General features: G+C 41.9%; 1 protein-coding gene across 2 annotated transcripts in view; it reads left to right on the top strand.

Moving 5' to 3' along the window:
- The window catches only part of ACTR2 (actin related protein 2), a 42588-nt gene extending 23112 nt beyond the window's left edge, over positions 1 to 19476 (top strand). For both annotated transcript variants that reach the window (XM_048842713.2, XM_048842711.2), the window contains 6 exons: positions 8538 to 8610; positions 11384 to 11520; positions 13670 to 13819; positions 14161 to 14306; positions 14805 to 14937; positions 16369 to 19476. In XM_048842713.2, the coding sequence (XP_048698670.1) occupies positions 8538 to 8610; positions 11384 to 11520; positions 13670 to 13819; positions 14161 to 14306; positions 14805 to 14937; positions 16369 to 16539 (810 nt within the window). In that variant the 3' untranslated portion in view covers positions 16540 to 19476. The remainder of the gene's footprint in view (positions 1 to 8537; positions 8611 to 11383; positions 11521 to 13669; positions 13820 to 14160; positions 14307 to 14804; positions 14938 to 16368) is intronic.
- The last annotated feature ends 6196 nt before the right edge of the window (positions 19477 to 25672 follow it).

Raw genomic sequence — 25672 nt, 5'->3', positions numbered from 1 at the left:
AGTGGGAGTTCAGTAGAGTCTTTTAATGTTAGAGACTTAATAGAAGGAGGAGAAGACATGGTACAATACTTTATATGGGAGAAATCTGAAGGCTTATACAGTAGAACCTCAGAGTTACAAACAACCTTGGGAGTGGAAGTTGTTCGTAACTCTGAACAAAATGTTACGGTTGTTCTTTCAAAAGTTTGCAACTGAACATTGACTTAATACAGCTTTGAAACATTCTACTATGCAGAAGAAAAATGCTGCTTTCTCTTTATTTTTTTAGTAGTTTATGTTTAATACAGTACTGTACCGTACCTGCTTTTTTCCCCCCTTTGTCTCTGCTGCTGCCTGATTGTGCAGTTCCGGTTACCGACAAGATGTGCGGTTGATTGGTCAGTTCGTAACTCTGCCATTCATAACTCTGAGGTTCTACTGTACGCCAGAGAGTGATGGGGGGCAGGGGAAAGAAAATACTTTAAAAAAGAATGCCCCCTTAATTTCAAACTTGTTTTAAAATATTGAGACATACTTTGCAGATCACTAAAACTTGAGCAAAAAAGCTATGAAATATGACTGTAGATCTTAACCAGCCAAGGAACAAATTTGTGAAACTGGGCAATCTTTTAAATCGAGCCCTGTTAACAGCAGACTTTTTGAAACAGTGCCAAGGAGAAGTTGGGAAAAGTCAGTGCTTGATTCATTTAGATATTTTAAGAGAAGTGAAATGTCATCTTTTCCTAGAGCTGTTTGTTTTAAATAGTCAGCTGTCAGAGCATTTCTGGTTTAACTAGTCTTGAATGCTAAAAGCTACTGAATTCTTATCAGTTTTTTCTGCTCTGGTAATAGCATACTGAGACAAGGGGAAGTGGTCAATCACTTGTGACTCATGGCTGTAATAAACGGAGTGTTTTGTTCACTCAGTCTTTCTTGCCTTCGCTGTAAACTGGATAAAAGAACTACTCCATGAAGCACTGTCCTAAGTCTGTGGAGTCTGTTTCTTTAAATAGTCAAACTGTATTTAAAATTATAAGATAAAGGCAAATTAATGGTTAAGGAGAGCTAGAGCACAGGATAAGAACTCTTTGATATTTAACTTGTGTAAGTTTTGATGAGTGCTTTTCTTAGAACGATACACGTTTGCAAGGTATTATTAAATATTGTGGTTATTTAGCTGTACGATTTCAACTGTGCCTGACTTTAACATATTGCTTTTTTAAATCCAGGAAGTCTGTGTCATTTATACTTGCCTATAGCAGCAGGATGTTAATGTGTTTGAAAGACAAGTTACCTTTACTTCGTATTATATGCAGTAAACGTTTTTCTTAAAATGTTATATAATTTAAGAATCCTTAGCAAGGCCTCAGAAATTTACATTATTATTTTTAAATAGTAATTTTTGGGTTCTTTTTATTTGCTATCTGGTTTCTCAGGCTTTAGGATACATTCGCTTACATTTTCAAAATTTTCTTCACAACCATGCACTTTTTTTTTTTTTTTTAATAATGAAACCTGAGAATCTCATGCAATCTCTTCATTCCAGCAGCTGGTGCTTTAAGAAAAACACCAAATATTGAGAGACTGATGATAAAATCATGAGTTGGCCACACTGCAGTCCATTCTATCTTCACCAAGAACAGGGAACAGGAAGGCAGAGCTGTATAAAATAGCTTGTGGTACAGGCTCCGATGCCCACGATTGGTGCTGTGAATAGATTTATTGTAAGGGGCTGGCCCTATTTCTTACACTGCAGCTATAGGGTCCGTCTTCTGTATATCGCACAAAAGACAGTTGAAGGAATGAGTCAAATAGACGTTGGCAACAGGAAAAAAAGTTAGATGATCTTCAGAAAGTGACAGGAATGCACACCTTTAACAAACAGTAGGTTCCATGCCCTGTGGAAGCGCGAAAGCCCCTCTCTTTCACCAACAGAAATGGGTCTAATTAAAGAAATTACCTCACCCACCTTGTCTAACTTCATTCCAAAGTCAAATTGCAGTAATGAAGTACATGGCTGCCTCCCACTCGTCAATTAGTTGTGGTTGTTTTTTTCTTTGTTTTTTGAAAAACAGTTCAGTTCACTAAAGCTATGAAAAAAGTGGTGTGTGGGTTTTATTTACAAGCATTAAACCCTCCCCTTCCCCCCTCCCCTGCTTAAATTAATGTGGAATATGTTTATTAACTTACACGGATAGGTCCTAGAGAAACAAGGTGGGTGAGGTAATACCTTTTGTTGGACCAACTTCTGTTGGTAAGAAAGACAAGCTTTTGAGTTTACACACAGCTCTTCTTCAGGTTTAGGAAACTACTCAAAGTGTGATAAGTACAAGGTTGAACAGATTGTTTAGCAAACACAAGGAACCATTCAAGGTGAAGTGACCCATTAACACCCCTCAAGTAGGGAGGGGAGAGGGCAGTTGAAGGGGGTCGTTAGTTGATTATAGATGGTTGTAATAAGCCATGTAATTGTTTGATGATACCCTGTATGGATTCCAGTGTGATAGTTGACAAGTAGAGGGGATTTTATTTGCGTATTAAAGCAGGTTCTCTTGAGGTTTTTGGGTGGCCTGTTCCATGATGTGATCTACTTTTATGGTGGAGTGTCAGAAATCTTTCCTGAATTCGCAACCTCTCTAAGCTCATCAGCTGCAAGCTCTCCACAGACCAGGACACACCAGCTCAAAGCGGCACTAGACCCAGCTAGAACAATAGATACAAAACCTGCAGACATATCTCCACTGTTACAGTGATCAACACCCTCCTACAGTACACCTTTCTTCTTTGAGTGGTTGCTCATGTCCATTCCACGTTAGATGCTCCCAGTCCTGCTGACACCATTAGGTCAGCCGCTAGCTTCGTTGTCCTCTAGCAGGAGAGAGTATGGTGCTCCAAGCTCCTTCCCTGGCTCCAGGCCCACCATCTCCTTCTAGAGGCAAGCCCACTCTTCTGTCCTCTGAGATGTCATCCCAAGCCCAACACCAGTAACCAGACCCTCAGTACTGATTGGAGGCAGCGAGAGGTACCGTTTCCCTTGGACACCTAAAGAGGATTCTTAATCTGAGTCTGATGCAGAGCCCTGTGTTCAACCTAAGGGCCCCCCGTGGTACATGCCGCCACACCTCAGTACGGGTCCTCCTGCTGGTATCTGGCGAGAAGAACAGTGGCTTATGCATTGGCCCTTCTGGAACTCTTGGTGTTTTTCCCCCATACCAGATCCACCTTCCCAACGTTTCTACTCAGTTACTTCTGAGAGGCGGACTCCCACTCCTCCACAACCAGCATCGGACCCCAACTCCAGTACCAACCCAAGTACCAATTTACAGGATGTAGCAGTAATGGGTCCGATCAAACCTCTGGCAGACTTCATCTTCTCTTTCCCCTCCCCCTCACTTCGAAGAGGGCAGAGAAGAAATATTATGTGCTAGCCAGCGGGTATGAGTATCTGTACTCTCACCCCACTCTGGGCGCCTTGTTGTATGGACGGCTGACGAAAGGGACGGACAGGGCAGTTGAGTGGTACCCTGAAACAGAAGGACACAAAGAAACTTGATCTGTTTGGGAGGAAAATTATTCAATAGGTGGTCTACAACTACATATCTCAAACCAGCAAGTCTTACTGGGGAAATACAACTACAATTTGTGGGATTCCCTGTCCAAATTTAAGGACTCCAGGCCCCAAGACTGAAGGCAGGAATTCTCAGGCCTCTTAAAAAAGAGAGAATGTTGCCAGAGCCTCTCTTCAAGCGGCACTGGACGCAGCAGATGCAGTGGCTAGGACAAAGGCCTCCTCTGTCACCGTGAGATGATGCTCTTGGCTTCAGTCCTCGGGAATCCCTCAGGAGCTCCAGTCTATCCAATGGACCTCCATTTCAAAGGCTCCTCACTATTTTCAGAACAGAGGGACACAAGACTACGTAGTCTGAAGGATTCAAGGTCTACCCTCAGGATCCTAGGCCTCTATGCTTTGTCTGCTTCAAGAAAGCACTTAAGGCCTCAACAGCTGCTATGCTTCTTGACTCCTCCTCCGAGACAGGACCCCTATAAGAGAAAAAGGAAAGGTTACAAGCACTGTCAACTGATTCCATTCACCTCAACCTTCCTGCTGGGGTCTGATACGTACTTTGGTGGGCCCAAGCAGGCCTTCTCACTAGCAACTCCTTGGCCAGAAGATGCAGACCCTCCTACGGATGGGGGCCATGGAGGAGATACCTTGAAACTTGAGAGGGAAGGGGTTTTACTCCTGTTATTTCCTAATCCCAAAGGGGGCCTTTGTCTGATCCTGGACCTGCGTTGTCTCAACAGATGTCTCAAGAAACTGAGGTTATGCATGGTCTCTCTCTGGCCTCCATCATTCCCTCTCTGGATCCAGGGAATTGTACACCGCCCTCGACTTGAAGAACACTTACTTTCTCATTTCTGTTTTCCGTGGCCACAGAAGAATTCTCAGGTTTATTGTAAACCAGACTCATTATCAATTCACCTCTCTTCCCTTCTGCCTGTTCACTGTCCCTCAGGTTTTCATGAAGTGCATGGCGGTGGTAGCTGCCTTCCTCAGACAGCAAGGCATTCAGGTCTACCTGTACCTCGAAGACAGAGTAATCCAAGGTCATACAGAGGCTCAAGTAAAGAACAGCGTCAGCCCAGTCCAAGCCACCTTTTGAGTGCTGGGCCTGTTTGTAAACGAGTGAAAATGAACTCTTATTCCAGTTCAGAGAATAGAGTTTGTTGAGGCAGTGCTCGACTCGACCCAAGGCAGAGCCTTCCAGAGGTCCGGTTCCAGACTATGTTGGACCTGATATGCAAGGTCATGGTCCACCCAATCAGGATAGGCTGGGTTTGCCACAAGCTACTGGGACACATGGCTGTGTGCAAATACATGGTCCGCAATGCAACGCTATGCTGCAGGCCCCTGCAGACATGGCAAGCTTTAGTTTATTCCCCAAACAGATACTACTTGGGCTACTAGCTGCTTACTGTTCAATCCCTGGTCCTCATCTCCATTGACTGGTGGAAGGACTCATGGTTTGTGATGATGGGAGTCCCCTTTGTTGTACCCCAGCCATCAGCGTCCCTAGTCTTGGACGCATCAGACCTAGGTTGGGGAGCCCACCTTGACAGCCTCAGGACTCAAGGCCTGTGGTTCCAGAAAGAACTCTCCCTGCACATAAACATCAGGGAGCTCAGAGTAACCCACTTAGCTTCTAAGTGTTCTTTTCCTGGATCACAGGCAAGGTCGTGCAAGTTCTGACAGACAACACTGTGGCCATGTTCTATATCAACAAGCAGGGAGGAGCTCATTCCTCTGCCCTGTGTCAGGAGGCCATCTGTCTATGGGACTTCTGCACGAAGCACTCCATCCACCTTGAGGCTTCCCATCTTCCGGAACCCTGGAATGCACTGGCGGATCTCCTCAGCAGATCCTTCTCCTCTCACCACGAGTGGTCCCTTCACCCAGAGGTCACCAGGTTTATCTTCCAAAGGTGGATGTCTCCCCAGGTGGACCTCCTTCGTGACCAAGCAGAACAGGAAATGCCAGCAGTTTTGCTCACTGAGCAGGCACAGCCCAGGCTCCCTCTCAGATGCCATCCTGCTTCCTTGAACAGAACTCCTATTCTATGCATTCCCCCTGGTTCATCTGGTTCACTAAATCCTTCTGAAAATCAAACTGGACAAGGCAAGAGTTATTCTTATAGGCTCTGTGTGGCTACGCCAACACTGATTCAGCATACTGCTAGATCTATCAGTAGCAACCTCACTTCTGCTCCCATTCTGCCTGGACCTGATCTCTCAAGATCAGTCAGTTACACCACCTGAACCTCAGCTCCCTTCACCTAACTGCATGGATGTTACATGGCTGAACCCAGAGGAGCAGGCCTGTTTGGAACAAGTTTGACAGGTCTTGGTGGGTAGTAGGAAGCCATCCACTAGGGCTACCTGCCTCGCCAAATTGAAGTGTTTCTCAATATGGGTGTCTCAACGAGACCACTTTCTGACTCAATCTTCCCTTCAGTCTATCCTGGATTATTTGTTCCATCTTAAGCAATAGGGTCTAGCCCTTGTGTCTATCAAGGTGCATTTTGGCCTTCCCACACAGAGGTGAACTGCAGGTTAGTGTTCTCTCATGAAATGACAGTCCACTTTCTTAAAGGCCTTTCCTTTATCCTCCGGTCCGCAAGCCAATCCCACCCCCGTGGGATTTAATCCTGGTTCCGTTGAGGCTCACAGGTCCTCCCTTTGAACCACTGGCATTGTGCCCTCTAAAATCAAAGCCCTTACATCAGAGCTACCATACACTGTGTTTCTCAAGGATAAGGTCCAACTGTGCCCCCACCCAGTCTTTCTGCCAAAGGTTGTTTTGCAGTTCCAAAGCAATCAGGCCATTTTCCTGCCATTTGTCTTTCTGAAGCCTCTCAAGAATTCAGAAGAGCAGCAGCATCACTCATTGGATGTTAGGCATGCCCTGGCCTTCTACATCAAGAGGACTAAACTCTTTCACAGATCCATGCAATTTTTTGTGGCAGTAGAAAAAAGGATGAAAGGCCTACTAGCCTCAGCCTAGGAATTCTCATCCTGGATAACCTCCTCTATTTTGGCATGCTATGAGCAGGTAGATGTCCCACCTCCGGCCATCGTGATTGCTCACTCCATGAGAGCTCAGGCCTCTTCAGCAGCATACCTGTGCAGGTTCCAATCCAAGGCATCTGCTTCAACCTGGTCATTGGTGCATAGCTTCTCATCCCACTATGCCATCACTCAACAGGTTCAAGACAATGCCAGGTCCAGGAGAGCTGTGTTGTAGTCTGCATGTCCATGAATTCTGAGCCCACCTCCTTGGGTACTGCTTGAGAGTCATCTAACGTGGAATGGACACAAGCAAGCACTCGAAGAAGAAAAAATGTTTACTAACCTTTCCATAACTGTTGTTCTTCAAGATGTGTTGCTCATGTCCATTCCACAACACTCTCTCCTGGTTGGTTGGCAAGAAAGAACTGAGATGGTGTGGGGCCGGCAGCACCTTTACGCTAGCGCATAAGTGCACGACACCAGAAGGCGCTAGAGCTGGCCAGATGGATACCACCGAGGGGGAAAAATCTCCGGCAACAGCACATGCGGTGCGCGCGCACCTGTTGAATGGACATGAGCAACACATCTCAAACAACAGTTACAGAAAGATTAGTAACCATTTTTTCAAGATCTGTGGGACCGACACATGCCTATCACTACGTGAGGTATACCTCATCCAGTGCACTACACACCACAATAGCAACTACACCTCTACCCCGACATAATGCGATCCGATAGAACGCAAATATAACGATATTATGCTGCTCCGAGTGGTGTGTTGAGGGGGCCGGGTTGGGGGGTTGGATAAGGGGCAGAGGGTCTGGGGGGGGCAGTTAAGGGACGAGGAGCTGGGGGGTTGGATGGGTCAGGGGTTCTGAGGGGGTCAGTCGGGGCAGGAAGTAGGTGGGGGTCGGATAGGGGGTGGGGCTGGCTGTTTGGGAAGGCACAGCCTTCCCTACCCGGCCCTCCATAGCATGTTCAATATAATGCGGTTCCACCTATAACGCGGTAAGATTTTTTCTCCAGAGGACTGTTATATTAGGGTAGAGGTGTATGTGGGTGAAACCAGACAATCAGTACTCTCTTGAATGATCTCTCACAGAAAAATGATAAAAGACAAAAATATCCTGTCACCTGTGAATGAAACACTTCACAAAGCGATCACTCTGTCTGACCCATCAGTCCTCATCCTCAAAGGAAACCTGCACAACACTGTCAAAAGATGAGCCTGGGAGCTTAAATTCATAACTTTGCTAGACACTAAAAATCATGGACTGAACAGAGACACTGGATTTCTGGCTTATTACAATCCATAACCCACTAACAACTCCCTGCCCAGCAGCCTCTCTCCCCTTCCCTTTTCCCCTCTGACTGGAGATGTGTTAACAGGCCGCCTTACCTTGATTGGTCCCTTGAAATATGTTAATTACTTATGCTAAATAATCTCTTCCATCTTGTATTTAGCTGTGACAGTTGAGTACGTTTCCCAGACCTGAAGAAGAGCTCTGTCTTAGCTCGAAAAATTCTCTCCCCAACAGAAGTTGGTCCAATAAAAGATATTATCTCACCCACCTTTTCTCTCTAATGTCCTGGGACTGATACGGCTACAGCAACTCTGCGTACTGATATTTCCTCTCATTGTATGAATGCGCAAGTGCTATGTAAGAATTTAGGTGTTGCTTATTGGAGTGAAATAAATCACTTTCTGAAGTTTATTAAAAAACGGAATGGTTGTGTAAAATGCAATTACAAGAAGCTACTGATGGGTACAAAGAATCAAAGCATGTAGTTGTTGCCCCAACATGCAACATAATGCTACAAAATATTTGTCCAATAAAGGTAGCAAACATGTATTATTTCGATCACCTAATAATTACAGTAGATGTAAACTTTTCTTTTAAGCTGCTATAAATCTTTAAAGAATTTCCTCCTTATTTGGACACTCATTTTTGTTGTTTTTTGTTTTATTTTTGTTTTGTTTTGTTTTTCAGGTAATGTTTGAGACATACCAGTTTTCTGGGGTATATGTAGCCATTCAAGCTGTTCTTACTTTGTATGCCCAAGGTAGGTGAAGGTTATAACTTAGCACGTTTAATATCTAAATGCATTACTTCGCTGAAGTCTTAATATGGTGTTAATAGGGCTGCCCATTAATCATAGTTAACTCGCGCAATAAACTCAAAAAAATTGACAGCCCTAGCTATTAATAAAGAAAAGATCTTGGTCCCAATTCACCACTAGCATAACTGAGCCTAGCTGACTGGATCTTCATCAAGAGTTTTGGGTTGATGAGCATCCGCATGAGTAGTTCTTCTCATGGTCCGTAGCTTATTCCTCTTTTCCCCATAAAAATAACACTAGATTCTTGTTTGTAAATGCTAAAACCTGGTAATATATAAAGTGACTGTCCTTGTATCTCAGATGTTTAAAGTGTCATTTTCAGAAAGTCTTTAGCATATTTTCAGTTTTCAAGAAAAGGTTTCAACAAGTCCTTTAAATTTGATTTCATTTTATGAAAGCAAAATTACATTGGCTTAAGTCGATGCCTAAAAGTTGTGAAACCATTAAGATGACTGTGTTTTATTTCTGGGGCAAGAGAAGGAAGTAGACTTCTCTGCTATGGACAAGTTGGAATAAATCATAATTTGAGTTTGAGAGTTAAGAGACTGGAGGTGAAATCCTGCCCCTGTTGAAACCCCTGGGTGTTTGCTGTTGGCTTCAGTGGGGCTTGGATTTCACCCTTGGACTTGAAAGAGAGTTAATTCCAAGCATATGTGTATGATAACATGACTCCTTACACCTTTTATTAGTAGCATGGTGAAATTACCTTTAAATGGTAGAATGTGCACAGCCTTTTGGCAATAACATTTGTTATCACAGCTTTTATGTCAAGAATGGTATAAATTTGCTCTGCCACACTACATGTTAAGAGCAAGATATTAACAACTGAACATGGTTATATTTACAAATTTAAGTGCTAGCCGAAAAACGGTTGAAACAATGTTATTCAGTACCAGCTGTGGGGTTTTTTTTCCCCTTAAAAAAGGGAAAAACATCTGCAACAATTCAGAACTTATAGAAGGATTGTAAAAGATGACACTAAAATTCAGCTGACACATTTATGACACTTCAGTTAAGATAATGCCCAAACTTTTCTCTTCAATCCCCTCGTTTATTGGGTTCATAGCTGAACAATAAAAATTCTTTCCAGGCTGAAATTTGGCACACACACATTCTCACTGGGAGGGATTTTTCTTCTGGTAATTTATATTCCTTCTAGGCATGAGGGAAGTGTCATCATTCCCACTGCAGGCTAGGTGATAAACATATCTATTCCCGAGCAAGGGCCTGCATCCCAAACTGTTGTCCTAACTTCAGGCTCTGAGACAGGACTCCAGATGGCAGGATGGACTGCAGACTTCCTTCCCACTCTCAACTTCAGGGACTACCTGAGATTCTCTATTAACACTGCCTAAAGTCACACTCCTATGTCAGTGGTGCTGAGCAGTTGCAATGCTCACTGATGTCAAAGGGTTTGGAAATTTAGCCTATAATTCTGTATGTGCCTGCATTTCATGGCATGTGATTTTGAGACAATTCCTATGTAAATTGGATATTGTCAGATTAAGAATCTTATATTTAAAGGTGTTTGTCTGCTTGTGATAACACATCAGAAACTAAAACTAAAGATTCTGTTTGAGCTCTGTAGCACAGACATAGCCTATGCTAGCATATCCCCCTAGTGTAGGTACAGTCTACACTGACAGTGTTTTTCTGACAGTGTAGGAACACCATCTCCCCAAATGACATTAGCTGGGTTGACAGAAGCGCTCCTCTGTTGAGTTAGCAGTGTCTACACTGGGGAGTTTGTCAGCATACTATATCAGACAGGGTGTAGGTTTTTTCACACCCCTGACCTACTTAGCTATGTCGATATAGGTTTTAAGTGTAGACCGAGCCTTACTTTTCATCATCAATTTTAACTAGTTGCTTTCTGCATTTTGCTTATATGACCAATTCGAGGCCGTTTCACTTTCTGGATGTGTTTCTTGTAACTTGACTAAACCAAAAAAAACCCCAACTTCTCATTGGAATTAGACTTCCTAAGTGTTTGGAAAATCCCTTTACAAAACCCAAATTAAGCTGAGACTGTCCTTTGAAAAACAAATTTAGAATGGCCAGTTTGTCAGCTCTGCTGTAATTTTAAGTGGCTTTTGTTTATGTCCTACAAAATATGAAATTACAGAAGCCTCAAATCATGCACTCCAGCGCCACCCCACCCAAAATCACACAATTCTGCTCTGTTATTCAAATAAGGTAAAGTATGTGTGGCATGAATGAGATCTCCAGGTGTCCAGCATCTTTGAAAATGAGGCTAATCTATTTGCACATTAATGCAGAAAACTGGAGTTTATGCCCCAACCAGCATTTAACCAGTTTAAATATTCTCCATTTAATTGGAACATGATTTATGGGGATGTCAGGACATGAGAAAAAATTCTATATGCTGGGGCTGCAGTCACTTAAGAAGGGTTACTAGCATTTTTTTTAAAAGATTGGGGTGGAGGAGTTCATCTCTGTTCATACAGAATTTTCCAAGTAAAGCTTAAAACAAATAGTTGAAATGAAGTGGAGAACTTAATTTTAGTACAATATTTTATTTTCAAATGTGATCAGACTTCTTTCACAAGGGGAAAGGTTTCTCTTAATTAGGACAGTTACTTCATCAGGACAGTAGGCTGGCCACCCGGTTGGTCCAGTTAGGAGGGTCCTAATGTACTGTGATGTATCGTTCTACGTATCTGCTTTCAGATGTAATATTACTGTTCTTACTTAGGCTTATTAACTGGTGTTGTTGTGGACTCTGGAGATGGTGTAACTCACATTTGCCCAGTCTATGAAGGTTTCTCTCTTCCTCATCTTACCAGACGACTAGACATTGCTGGGAGGGATATTACCAGATACCTCATCAAGGTAAGCTGAAAAAAAATTTCTTGGAGCTACAGTCCCTATCAGGCCGCTATGTGGCCACTATCCAAGTTCAAATCAGTTGAAGCTTAGAAAGTTGAAAGCTTGCTATTAGTGGAGAAATCTGTCCTCTTTCCTCTCAGTTGCAGGGGGAAATTGTTCTTGTATGCTTTTTTCGGGATGCTTTAAAGCAGGGTTCTGTACGTGGTATGGAATTTGCTGTGGGATCATTTCCTTACTGCAGAATGGTGCTTCAGAATCCATTGTAAAAACACATTTCTAGTCCTTATGGGTTGCAAGAAGAACCTTCCAACTACAAACAGTGTACATCAGGTCACTGATGGTAATAGTCTTTCCAAACAGCCTTAAACAGCTGCTCTGCAGTGTGTGAAGTGGCCCATTTATCTCAGTGCCGTGATACCTATGAAACCTAAGAGCAGTAATATTTAAATTGTCTGACTATTTCACTGCTCATTATTTAGGCTGAAATTTCCAGCTGAAGTGGTTATTTCACAATTACAAACTGCATTCCAAAAGCCCCAGCCACCCAGCCCACCCCTAAACACAAGCTCCTGTGATTATCTGGTATATATTAAAAATGGCAAATGTGGGGATGAGTTGAATTTAATATCAACATACACCACCAGGGCTACTGTACTCTTACATAAATGTTCATATTTCATTTGTTAAATCTCCCTTTTTAAAATTTAAATTCAGCTGCTTGCAGCATGCAGGGAATTTCCCTTTAAAACTGAGCCCAGAACTTTGCCCAATGGTGTTCTGGAAAGAGTGGATAGAGGGGCCTCAGCAGTTCGGATATTTTGCATTCTTGGACCTTGCTTCGCTGTGTGGATAGTGGATGGTGCTTCCTGTCCTCTGGCATTGGTCAGGCAGGGAAGGATCAATGAGAAACCAAAGATTTGGAGGACCCCCTCTGACAAGGTCCTCCTGGTCATTGCTTCCATTTCCAAAATACTGGGCTTGAGATGTGCTGCACCAAATTCTGCCTCATCTCCCTCCAAAAACATTCATACTAGACTGAGTTATACTCTAAGAGTCAGACTTCAAAAGGGAGCTGTCAGTAAGTGTGACTTGCGTAGCGATGAACCAGAAGGTATAAGTAGATACCTGCACGAGAGTCTAAGTTGGTAAGTAACTTACACTCCCTAATACATTATTTCTGAATTTGGTCCCACCTGATGTGGGGGAATTCCATTTGGAGAGGTTCCCATAGTGAGTTTCAGTTAATGGTTCCATTGACTGCATACCTGAAAGGATTTCACATATTCTGTTTGGTAAAACCGTTACTCAAGTTCATGACCTCTTTGACTGGCAATCAAAAACTAACGTAGCCTGGGATTTAGCCACTCAAATTGATGGAGAATAGGTTCTGGGCTTGTGAATCTTCAGAGCTAGATTTCAGAGTGGTAGCCGTGTTAGTCTGTATCAGCAAAAACAACGTGGCATCTTAGAGACTAACAAATTTATTTGGGCACATTTGGCACCTTAGAGACTAACACATTTATTTTGGCATATGCCCAAATAAATTTTAGTCTCTAAGGTGCCACACGGACTCCTCGTTTTTTCAGAGCTAGAGTAATTCTTTTAAAGATTTTCAAGTATGTGGGAAAATCTTTCCCAATATTCATATGGCAATGAGGAACGTATGCATTTTCTTCAGTAAAAGTGACTCTGTTCCAGTCAATAGAGTGGTCAAATTAAAATCAATTGTATTGTTGCTACAACCTATAAAGACCTAAACGAAATCAGCCGGATTGAGAAATCACAATGAATCTCCAAATTTTGAAATGAAATCCCAAGAAAAAGAGCAATTTGTTAGATCTTTCTTTCACTATTTCCTTTGTAAAGATCATAGTGAAAACTGTAGTGTGGAACGTATCTTCCGCTTTTCAGAGTTATACTGTCATTTTCACGCTGATCGAAATAAATGCAATTTGACTCTTCCCCTTATTTTCTTAAACTTGATTCTTGTCACATTTTTCATTTAATTTGTCTTTGGAGAAGTCTCCGTTTCTCCTGAGAAATACAAAAGAAGGGTAGCAATCAATTAAATGTACATTATACACGTAATCACAGATCATGAGAACTGAGCCACTCCAAGTTTATTGCTAACCCAACATTCTTTTCCCATCAGCTGCTCTTGCTGCGAGGATATGCCTTCAACCATTCTGCTGACTTTGAAACTGTTCGTATGATCAAGGAGAAGTTATGTTATGTGGGATACAACATTGTACAGGAGCAGAAACTGGCCTTAGAGACCACAGTACTAGTTGAGTCCTATACGGTGAGTGTATACGAGAGATGTATATCAATTTTGAAGTTGAAAACCTGTATGATGAAGACTCCCTTCCAGTATAAGTTAACACCATTTCAAGTAACAGATTCCTTGCCTTTGTAAATAGCTGCAAATTACGTTATAAAATGATTGCAAGACTTGGAACTTTCTTTCAACAATACTAAACAATGTTTTTTGTAATGGCTTGAAACTGTAGTAAGTTTTTGGAAAAATATTTTTTTCCTATTATGTACTGTTTCACAGTGAAAGATCCTGCTTTTTTGGTCTACTATGTATTAGTATCTAAGTAATATCAGAATAAGCTTTAATTTGTGCTTTCTATTCTATAGCTCCCTGATGGCAGGATTATCAAAGTTGGTGGAGAGCGGTTTGAGGCACCAGAAGCTCTGTTTCAGCCTCACTTAATCAACGTGGAGGGGGTTGGTGTTGCTGAACTGCTGTTTAATACCATCCAGGCTGCTGACATTGACACCAGGTAAGAGCAGGACATCTAGAAGGCTTTGGATCTTCTTCTCTAAAACTTCTATCAGGGCACAAGTGTGGACAAGGAAAAATCAATTCATCCACAAAACCGGACCCTTTATGGCAAAAGAAATTTTCTAAATACAGGTGTAATGATGAGTGTGAGCAAGGTGTTTCCTTGTGAGGTTAGTATTCATGAGTTAACATAACCTCTCTTTGAAATGGAGTTTGTAGTGCTTAGAACTAAACAATAACAAACATACATGTAGGACATGCAGTGTTATTCCACTCCTAAAATCTCTGCTCTCCAAGGCATATTGCATGGAGAGTTTATCCTGAACAAGAGAATATGTAGCTATTTCAGAGTTCGTTGTAAAGGCGTCATGTCTGTTCAGTGACAGCTGTCTGCATTTCTTGGACTTTCACTTACCTGCACATTGGGGTTTCTGTATTCGTTGTACAGAGGAGAAACTGTTGCCACTAGAAAGAATGTTTTTTTCTCCTCTATTAGGTCTGAATTCTATAAGCACATTGTATTGTCTGGAGGTTCCACTATGTACCCTGGGCTGCCCTCACGACTGGAACGTGAACTTAAACAGCTGTATCTGGAAGGGGTCCTGAAAGGAGATGTAGAAAAACTCTCTGTAAGTAGTGATTGATTAATTGCTTAATTTGTAGATAGATCAGATATCCTGAACTACCACTAGAGGGAGTGAGATGGTCAGCAATAGGATGTAAAAAGCAGTATGTGAAGTATTCACATCCCATCCTCTCTAACTGAAACACAGTGTTTCAGAATGACCAATACAGGCTTTGAATAGCCATCCTGGTGACCTGTTTCGATACACTTGAAACAAGGCCACAGTACTAGGTTACTTCAGAAGGTTAAGCAGAGTTTCAATGTAAATATGTGTTGTTAAACTTTGGTGAGCAGTCCTGCACTCAGACCTAACTTGGCACCTTAAGAAATCCAGCTACTATTAGCAAGAACATTAGTTGCCTTTTCTAAACAGCAGCAGTGCCTGCTTCATGTCAGTTTTGAATTTCAGTTCTTAGAGTTTGGATGCTTACCTGCCTCTTTATCCTTGAATTTTTATATTTAATACCACATTCCACAATTACTCTGTGTGGCTCAGTCTTTTCCTTCCCTTTAATTCATAGGTAATTGTAGTAGGCAGACGTACCACTCACGAGAATTGCAGAACTAAGATTGCATTGTGTTGCTGTCTGCCTTGTAGAAGGAAGGTCTGTCTTTAGAGAGGAAATGCTTTTTGGAATGAAGGGGGTTTGGGTTTTTTGTTTTTTTTTTTAAGTCTTGAATTACATCCAAATTTTTTTCAAAATACCTTTTAACAAAATACATTTTAATAAAACATTTGCTCTCTAAATCCCCAAAGAGGACTTATTTGAAGAATGTTTTCTGGATCATAATTGGACTGAGCTAATCATATAGGTAGCCAGAATATTTAAACTATACTAATTAGTCACGGAAGCACAACATTCTTTTATCATTTTTAAATATTCCTAGTTTGGTGGCTTATATATTTAATAATCACACATTTAAAATGCAAAATAGTGCAGTCTGTGGGGTTCAATTGTCTGCTCTGTAAGGGAATATAGAATAGTTAAAGTAGAAACCCAGGTGTGGAATCCTTTCCATTCCTCCACCCACCTGAGACTTAGTATAACTCTAGTCATATAAACTGTACAATATTTTGTGAATTGATGAACTGGTAACTTCCCTGATAATCTTAGCTATCAAAGCTGACCATATAATTTAGAATGTGATTCTGACCCCTGGACTTCTCTATAGGTACACTCAAGATGCAGTTTTGGAAAACAAGTTAATTGTTTCTGATTTCCAATGCAAAGTAGCTATTTTATTGATGAATTAATTTTATTTTAGATTGCACAAACAGAAAGCTCGCATGCAGCGTGCCCTCTCCTAGCATTTCATTCACTTTTTTCCCACTAAACACAATTTCAGTTTCACACTTATGGTAGAAAAGGGTGATTTTTTTTTTGGGGGGGGGTCCCAGGAATCCAAACAATACCGTGTCCCTTTTCCTTCTTAGAAATTTAAGATCCGTATTGAAGATCCACCTCGTCGAAAGCACATGGTGTTTCTGGGTGGTGCAGTTCTAGCAGACATCATGAAAGACAAAGACAACTTCTGGATGACCCGACAAGAATACCAAGAAAAGGGAGTGCGTGTGCTGGAGAAGCTTGGTGTGACTGTTCGATAAACTCCCGACCTTGTTCCCATCACATGTCTAAAGCTTTTATTCCTTCATTGCCAATCTTTGAACTCATTCAGCTACATGACATGGAAAGGCCTGTCTGTGCCCTTTGACCCAAAGGTCAGGTTTTGTTCTGGCTTCTTGGGGTAGCTTTTGTTAAATGTTTGTTAATATGGCTAAATTTGACCACTTCCCTGCAAACAAAACAGAGCAAGAGCAGCCTGTCTACTGCATTGTTCCTTCTCAGGAAGGCAATTCTGGTAGGCTTTTTTCTCCTGGGTTTATTACTGTAGTTCTGCTGGCTTTTTTTTCTCTAGCTCACTGGGGGTGGTGTGCCTTTCTTAGCATAAGAAAATCTGTCGGCAGCAGCTTTTACGCTCACGTTATTGTGGTGTTTACCTTTGCATCTTTGGCCGCCATCTCCATTGGCATTTTTTACCACAGTTAGGAATTCTGATTAAAACCACAGTTAGGAACTGGTTTAACCAGCCCAAATGGCTTTCCACACGGTTCCAACATAGGTTGACTCCAAATGTACTGGACACTTAAACTGCCTTCTAACACAGTTTATCTGCAACTGTTTGACAGAATTCCTAAACAAAATGACACAGTCAATGGGGCTTTTCATGGTGCGTTTCTTCAGAATGGCCATCTAAGCAGTTATTGCCACAAACCAATACATATCAGAAACCTCCAGTATGCTGACAAATTTAAATTCTTAGCCTTATACTTTCTTGATGTTATATAGCTTCACTGCTAGGGGACACTGGGGGTCAACTTCTATTTAGAAATACTTTTCTTTTTATAGTTAAATTTTGGTACCATGATGTGTCTATGTAATAGAGAGCAAGAGCTGGTATATTATCAATTCCATTTCATTGGCTTTGAGGCTTTGGCTAAGAAGTTTTAGAGCAGCTGGGTCTGGAGTCTAAATCTTAATCTATTGAAAAATAACATTTTTAAAAATACTTGTAATAATTCTAATTAGATACAATAAAATACCCCAACAAACTGAGTTGTAAAAGCTTGTTGTAAGCGCTTTTGTGTACATCAGAAGCGCTTCTATTAAAATTTGCAAGTACTGAATCCTGTGCCAAGTAGTTATTGTAAATGAATCTTTCATCTTAACTGACCAGTGTTTGTTTAAATAAAGCAAGCAGATATTTATAACAACCACTGGCAGTAGGTTATGAAGAATGACCTATATTTGTTGCAGTTAAATATAACATTGACATGTGAGACTTGTTGCTAGTTGGTAAATATCCACAATTCACTCTGTCTAGTCTTGATTTTTGATACTTATGGGGAAGGAAGTAAAACCAGCGTTGGGAATGTTGTTTCCAAAAACCACATTAAAAGCTGAGATTCATTGAAAAATAGATGTTACTGGTAATAAGGTGTCTGATAATTTTTTTTAATCTAGTTGCCAGCATGATTTTCTTGTTGACAGGAAATACAGGTACTATCCTCTGAGTAAAATCTGCTGCCTGGCTGCAAAGTGTAGCAAAAATTGCTCACGTATGCATTTCCATCCAACTGTTCATGGTGTCACTTCACCATTCATTGAAAATATCCAATTATATCATGTCTGACCTAATTTTTCCAAAACCTTACTACTACATTTAACAACAGCAGAGCCAAGATCTGTTGTGGGAGTAGGGACAGACTTTCCAAGTTTGGTGTGCATGACATTGCATTCATTCGTGTATATGCTAAGACCTGACAATTACACACATCTCTCTTTGAACATTTAGTCCTCATCGAACACTGCAATATGTAAAACTTGATTTGATTCCAGAAACTTTTTTTTTTGTTCCTAAATTGATAGAGAGAGACCTTCCTTTTGGCTGAAAGCATAACCATGTCTACGTGTCTTTAATACTAAAACAGTCACTGAAGGACTGTTAATAGTGACCATTTAATTACAGAAGAGTAGTTTTTTGCAGCTGTGATTACCCTTAACTTGAACAATATGAATTTATAGGCATGCCGGTCATGCCTCAATGCATGCACTTACAATGGTTACTAGATTTTGGGGATATGGTTGTAAGGGGTACTCTGAACTCCTGTAGTTTTCTGTAAGTTTAATACCGGATATGCTTTAGAAATGCCGTTCAGCCATCAACAGTAGAAGACTTGCTTTTAGAACAAATAGCCGTTGTGGCTTCTCACATGGTGCATGTCTCTTCGTTCTCAGTGTGTCCAAAAGCCATGGAAGTAAACCAAAGAATGACATTTTTAGAATAACAGTGTGCCATTTGAACATTCAAATTTAGGGACTGACCCTGCACAACCCTTTGCTCAAGTTCTCATACTGGCCTCAGGTAGGTGTGTCTGTGTAAGTAAGGATTGCAAGATCAGACCCTTAGGCTTGAGTACTTCACAGCACCATGAGCAACAGATGTCGCTCAGTTTTGCAGTAACTGGAGTTTCTATGGAGACTCTGTATTTATATTAAACCCGAGCATTTAAAATTATTGCTATCCTGGGTTTGAGAGAGTGCATTTAGACATGATCAAAATGGCATGTTTGTGTGTTGAATGGGTGTTCTTGTGCTCAGTGCGGTTCCCTCTCGTGTGTGTGATTTCCCACTTCAGAACTTCTGTGTTGCTGTGAAAGCAATCTGGTTTTAACTTTTTAAAAACCAAATACCAAGTTAAATTTACAATTTAACGTTAACGGGAGTCTAAGCATAAACACAGGATGCCTCAGCAATTGTAAGAGTTCTCGTGAACAACCTATTTTTAAACGTACCTGCTTTGAAAACACAATGTGTTTTAGGATGTTAATCTGTGTAGCTATTAACATGAATGGCTTTTTTTACTGTTCTGAGCAATGTTAAAACACGGTGACGTTTGAGACTATGACTGGAAAGAGAAACATCCAGTGAAACAAATTGACAGGTCTTTTCAATTTAAAAATAAAATCAGATTTTTCAAAGTAGCTCATGTTTGCTGTGTCTCCTTTGGGAAGTCACAATTCTGTTGTTTATTATATTTTCTCCTTTAATCAGCCACTTAAATTGGAATGTTATGGACAGCTAACTAGAGAATCTGAGAAATCAACATAACAAGCTCCCTATTGATCACTGGCGCATTTAGAAATGCACCAGCACCCCTTGCTGGATCTAGGATTAAATACCTATGTAGAGGAGAAATACATCAATGAGAGAAAATCTTGTCAAGACTCTTAATCTCAGTTCAGAATTCAGGCTGGCAAGTGCTATGATTTTCCGGGCTAGGTACTATGATGGGTCTCCAATCCTGTGAAGTGCTAAGAGCTCTCAGCTCCATTGACTTTAGAATACACTGGACAGTACTGGCCCAGTGACCGAGAAAAGCCTTCAAAAGTAATACTTTTTTCAATATGAAAACAACACTTGGCATTAAGTGGCAGGGTGCTAAATACTCTTCCTGTCTTAATCGATAAAGTGAAGAATTGCCCTAGTTGTAAGGGGATAGGTAGATATGTTTTAAAAGCTGCACTTAATATGAAGCAGCTTTGTATAGCACAGTGTTCGTGTCTTTTTAGCATTGGGCCCTGTCTACCCCACAAATTTCAGTGGGTTTGGTAACTGGTTAGTGACACGATTGGTTTTAACCATGGCTTGGTCCACGCACACTAAAGCTAATACTAGATAAAGTGTGTCAGCTAATTGTTTCACACTGGCCATCAGCATTGGGTGAAGCACACAATTTTTTTCTTGTACCCCTTTTGGCAAATAGAATACTGCCCCTGATTGAACCAAGTTTGGCCAGTTTCGCAGGGCACTGCCATGTCTGTATATCTGCTGGGCACTCTGCCCCCTGCTGAGCAACTTGGGGTAATTGGCCAGGTTTACCTAGGATGAACTAAAACACCATTAGGCACCATGGTAGATGTAGATACATGTGGTTGTATTGTGACAAATGCTGCTGTGAACACAACTGTCTTTTTTCAGAGTAGCAGCCGTGTTAGTCTGTATCCGCAAAAAGGAAAGGAGGACTTGTGGCACCTTAGAGACTAACAAATTTATTTGAGCACAAGCTTTCAGCTGTAGCTCACGAAAGCTTATGCTCAAATAAATTTGTTAGTCTCTAAGGTGCCACAAGTCCTCCTTTTCTTCTTACAACTGTCTTTGTAGTTGGGTCAGGTGAGTTTTGTGCTGTGTGCAAATGCTTGTAGCTAGGACCTTAATGGAGGAAGGGAAAAAAATTCTAATCTCCCATCACCATACAGAATGCTCTCAGTAACCATTTTCCAGGTTTCTTTTCTTTAATGTGACTGTTTCTGCCCATGACACTGGATTGTGATAAAAGCACGTCTTCCTTGTGTTTACAGCCCTTTCCATACTGCTCTGTTGTGGCAACGTATGCCAAGCAGTTTGAACACTACAGAGAATCAACCTTAAATTATGCTCATTTGCCTGTGTTCTGGCAAACATGAAAATTGCATGAAAATTTTTCAAATTGTCTTTGATGTTACTCTGTAGCCACCGTTAAAAAATGTATACTGAGTAATTGTTTTGTCCAAGTCCACCTATTGAGAGTGAAATGGGTGACTAAGAATGTTTTCACTGGCAGCTCACCTTGTGCTGGTTTCTGGAGCAAAGTCATCCTGTAGTGGGGAAATGTCAGCATTCGAGGCCCAGCAGGCCTGAGGAAAACAGATGCGACTCCCAACTTGTACTTCTCCTTTATGCCAGGAATTTTGCTGGTCTTCAGAAGACCATGCACAAGCAAAGAAGGCAGGACAAAACTGTGATGCAGACAGTAGTACGTAGCTCTGCATGTTATGAGTTACATTCTCAAAACATTTCTACCAAAATACCATCCGCGGGCATAACCCACCTTCCCAATACCTGTGTTTACATCTCTTCTCCAAAGCAGGACTGCCAAGACTACTAATCGTAGGCAAAGGATACATGTTTTAAAACGGGTCTTTGACAGTTGTAGAAATGCTCCCTGAACTTAGCTGTCTCTATCCTGAGCCTTTGACTAGGTTGGGCAGGAAGGGAATTTTAGGGAAAGAGGAAACTTTTGGCTCAGCCTGTCTATTTTTTCCTCCCTTCAGAGAAATTAGACATAAACATGAGAAGGTTAAGCTAGAATAGGAACTAAGCTTCCTTAGGAGGAGACAGAGCTAGGAACCTTTTAATGGAACTTGGCTCTGACTCATCTTGCCAACCCAACTGGTGCATCCCAGCTACAAAACTGGGAAGGGAAATGGAGCCCTGGCCTTTTGCCCAGGCTACCTGTGCCCCCAAATGCAGGAATGTTTGAAAACTTATCAATTGCCAGCAGCAAGGAGAGTTGAACCCAACCCCCGGGGAGAGGTGGGTCCACCCCCCTGTAAAGCTGTCCCCAATGCACCCTTTCCCCCAGCCGATCTCTTTATTTGCCCTGAAACTTAGATGTTTCAGGGATCCTTCTGCACCAATTTTCTCTAATCTGCCCAACCTAGAGAGAAACAAAGCATTTTAAATCTCTTCAGGCATTTTTTAATTGGTACTTGCTGACATCAAAGCAGAGCTTACAGCACACGTTTCATGTGCACCAGGCACACGCTGACTTTCTAAAAGCAGTGTCACTCATGCGGGGGTGTCCAGTCCAAATTTGCACCTTTGCCGCACTTCCCTTTCCCGTACCACCCATCCCTTGCACCCCTGCTGCCACCTTTCTTGGCCCCAGCAGAAAAGTTGAGGTGGGAGGGTTCTAAAGACTTGAAAGGCAGGATCTGAAGAACTGTCCAGCCTCCTCGTGGTGTCTGTCACACCTACCTCCAGCCACAAAATGCTAAAGGAAAGAGTTGTCCCCTGTTTGGGAGCTGTGCACCACCTCGGCACTAGTCAGTGTCCCTTTGTAACAGCTTAGGGTTTTCTTCTGGTTTGGATCATTGAGCCGTCTTTTAACATGCATCTTCAATAAACAACATGGCAACTCAAGTAAAAGCTGGATGGATTTGCTAATTCTCATAATGCTGTAGGTTTCTCCCACTAGGAAAGACTAGCTGTAAATAGGATGTTAGAACTTTAAATGTTATCACTGTAACTAGAATTTCTAAAACATGGTCAGCCTTAGAGGCTAAATGGCAAATGAATCCAAGTAGCATGCGAGATCAAACTATTGTGTAATTTAATAGATAATTACCTAATTACACAAGTGCTTAAAACACAGGTGGGTGACCAAGTGAACATTCTATTCATACTATTCATTCTTGGCTAAGATCTGGTGTAACATCATTGAGCTGCACTTGGAAGGTATAATACCTAGACTTTGGCAGGATGTGGTGTGGGTGACCCATCAGGTATTTTTCTATGTCTCAGTACTGAGGATGTATTAGTTTGATTATTCACATGATCACTAGCATGATTTGTAAAAGATGATTCCTGTTTGCTTACACTAGAATAAGGATGACCTAGCCTGTGAGTAAGCTTGGGTCTCCCTTGTGACAAGATACAATGCAAACTGAAAATACTGTGACTAACCGCACAGAGGAAGTGCCCAGAGTGGGGCACCACGTAACCATGAGTTTGAGTCTCTTCTTCTGTTTGTGTTTGAAAGGCAGCAATTAGAAAGAACAATCTATGGTGACAGATGCAGGAATCGTTGGGGAAATCTTTGTGTTGTTGGGGAGGTCAAACTAGCTGATCATAATGGTTCTGTTTACCTTAGAATCTGTTCACTGGACAGGTTAGATTGTTAAATGAGCGACTGGAATTATTCCCAGATGGGTGGGATTATTCCTCACCCATTCATCTGTTTACTCAGAGGGAATTTAATTTTGAAAGGAATAATTTTAGGGCTCATGTTCCTCTGATATTACAATGCTGTACGACATGAAAATGGAAGGTGTAAATACAGTGCCTTTCCCCACCAGTGTGCATTCTTTACGCTCCTCCCACGCTGTTCTGCGGGTGTCACGTAAGAACAATCGTACAAATGGAAACAGCAAACGGGCACCTTTGGATTTGAGACAAGAGCCCTGCAAGCACCTCCACCAATCTCCAGCAGAAACATTAAGAACAAAAAGTTGGACTCCTCAAAGATCCTGCTATGCGCTTCAGCGACGTCTCCTTTATGTTGTATCTAAATGGCTTTCCCATGTGCAGGTAGAGATTTGCTGCAAAATTTGCATTTTTGAAGGCGGGCTGCTAACTTAGGGAACAGAATTCATTCTATTCTTGGAAGTTTTTGTTAGGTGGTGAAGTCAGAAGGGAGTGACCCTCCCCCCATTTTAGTACAGTTGTTGCTTGTCAAGAATATGCATGGTCTGTTTTCTTCAGCCTCTTGGCTTGTCTGATAAAATGATTAGCTGTTAGACAGGCAGAGGGAAAGGATCACATCTGCATCAGACAGGAAGACTGGGACAGTAGAAAGGGGGGGGAAAATCCCTACTTGAATCACAGCTGCCCCCCATGCATAGTAATAGAGCTTGCCAAGAATATTCACATTGATTTAGGGAGAAAAGCTGAGGAAAGCATTTAAACCCCAGCTAGCTTGGACCAGTGACAAACTCTCTCAGAGACTATTCCCACTTAGGCCAAAAGAAGGTTTTCAAGCCATGTTCCTTCCTCCTCTCCTCCGCTATATACACACACACACACACACACTATGGAGTACATGACAAAAGTGCATTTGCAAAGCAGCTTTAAGAACTGAGCAATAGCTGAAGGTAGAAACACTTATTCTACCTTGATGACATTACCATTGTTACTTGATCTTGTGATTAAAAACAAGCAAGGCAAATAAGCCTTGACTAATTTAAGGCAATGGAAGACTTGGCATGCACTTTGGATCACGTCATTTCACTAATTTTGTCTCTATTTATGTATTGTCTGCAATCAGAGCAGGGTTGTTGGGTTTTTTTTCCAAATGTGTTAATCCAAAACTATTTGCTAAATAACTTCTGAGAATCATTGGTCTGTAGCTTGTTCATGGGCAGTTAGTTGAGTATTTTTTTATTTGCAGCATTGTTGCCATGTTGGTTCCAGAATATGACAGAGAGAAGGTGGGCGAGGTAATATTGTTTATTGGACCAGCTTCTGTTGGTGAAAAAGAGAAGCTTTTGAGTTTCACCGAGCTCTTCAGGTCTGATTACCTTTCTCAGCCCTGAAAAAGAGCTCTGTGGGGCTGGAAAGCTTGCCTCTCTCTCCAGCATCAGCCTGAGCTGAGAGGGTGGGATAAGATGTACACAGCTTGTGACAGGGAAAAACAAGATGCTGCCACTGTGGTCTGATGATTCGAACAGAGACCCAGGATTCAGGATGTCTGAGCTTCACTGGCAGTTCTGCTGCTGACTCATTGTGTGCCCGTGGCCATGTCACTTAATGCATCTGCACTCAGTTTAAAAGGGAGAGAGCGGTCCTTCTCTGCCCCACCAAATAGTTGTGAGAATTAACTAATTGCTTGGGTCTGATCCAACTCTTGGAATCAACGAGAGCTGGACAGACCCTTATGGATGGTTGGGTGCATGGAGCTAGCAGTATAAAACTGTCAGTTTGGGGTGGGTTTTTTTGTTGGTGGTGGTGGGTTGTTTTTTTTTAAACATACGTTATAGATAAAAGTCATCCCCTAAGGCCAGTTTAATGCAATGAGTGTGGCTACACTATAGGATCTTCAGGGCAAATGCATAGATTCTGGGCATCCTTTAAGGCAATGTCTCCATACCAAGGGGTAAGCCCTCTCCCCTGTGCAAAGCCTGGATAAATGGTGTCTGTGTTCAGGAGGCTGCGAAGAGAGAATCTCTTCTTCCACATACACAGGGTACTGTGCAGACACTAATTCAGCCTCAAGAGCCTCCAGGCTTGCTGGTGAGGTGGGTCAGAGGATCTACAGCTCTGCCCCAAAAAGATAGTGTAGATGTATGAGCTGTGCCCCAAAAAGCAACCTCCTTTGAGATCCTGTTCACAAGGCTTCATCACAGGGTGCTGAGTACTTGCAGGAGCTTGAGTTACCTTCCCTCTCCCAGTTCACCCAGTACTTTCTGCCACCACTCAAAGTGGGAGGGGAACAGGGTTTTGTCCATGGCATTTATTACTTACTTTCAAAGTATGCCCCTAAAACTGGGAGGCTGGGAAACCAAAGGGTGAGGGGCATCCTGCCAGCAGTTATACAGGCGAGTAAAGTTACTCATGAGAGGTGTCCCCCCAAAGCCAATG

The sequence above is a fragment of the Caretta caretta genome, chromosome 3 (genome assembly GCF_965140235.1).
Source record: "Caretta caretta isolate rCarCar2 chromosome 3, rCarCar1.hap1, whole genome shotgun sequence".
NCBI classification, from domain to species: Eukaryota; Metazoa; Chordata; order Testudines; family Cheloniidae; genus Caretta; species Caretta caretta.
The sequence above is the reverse complement of the archived record's forward strand: the minus strand, read 5'-3'. Positions and strand labels throughout refer to the sequence as shown.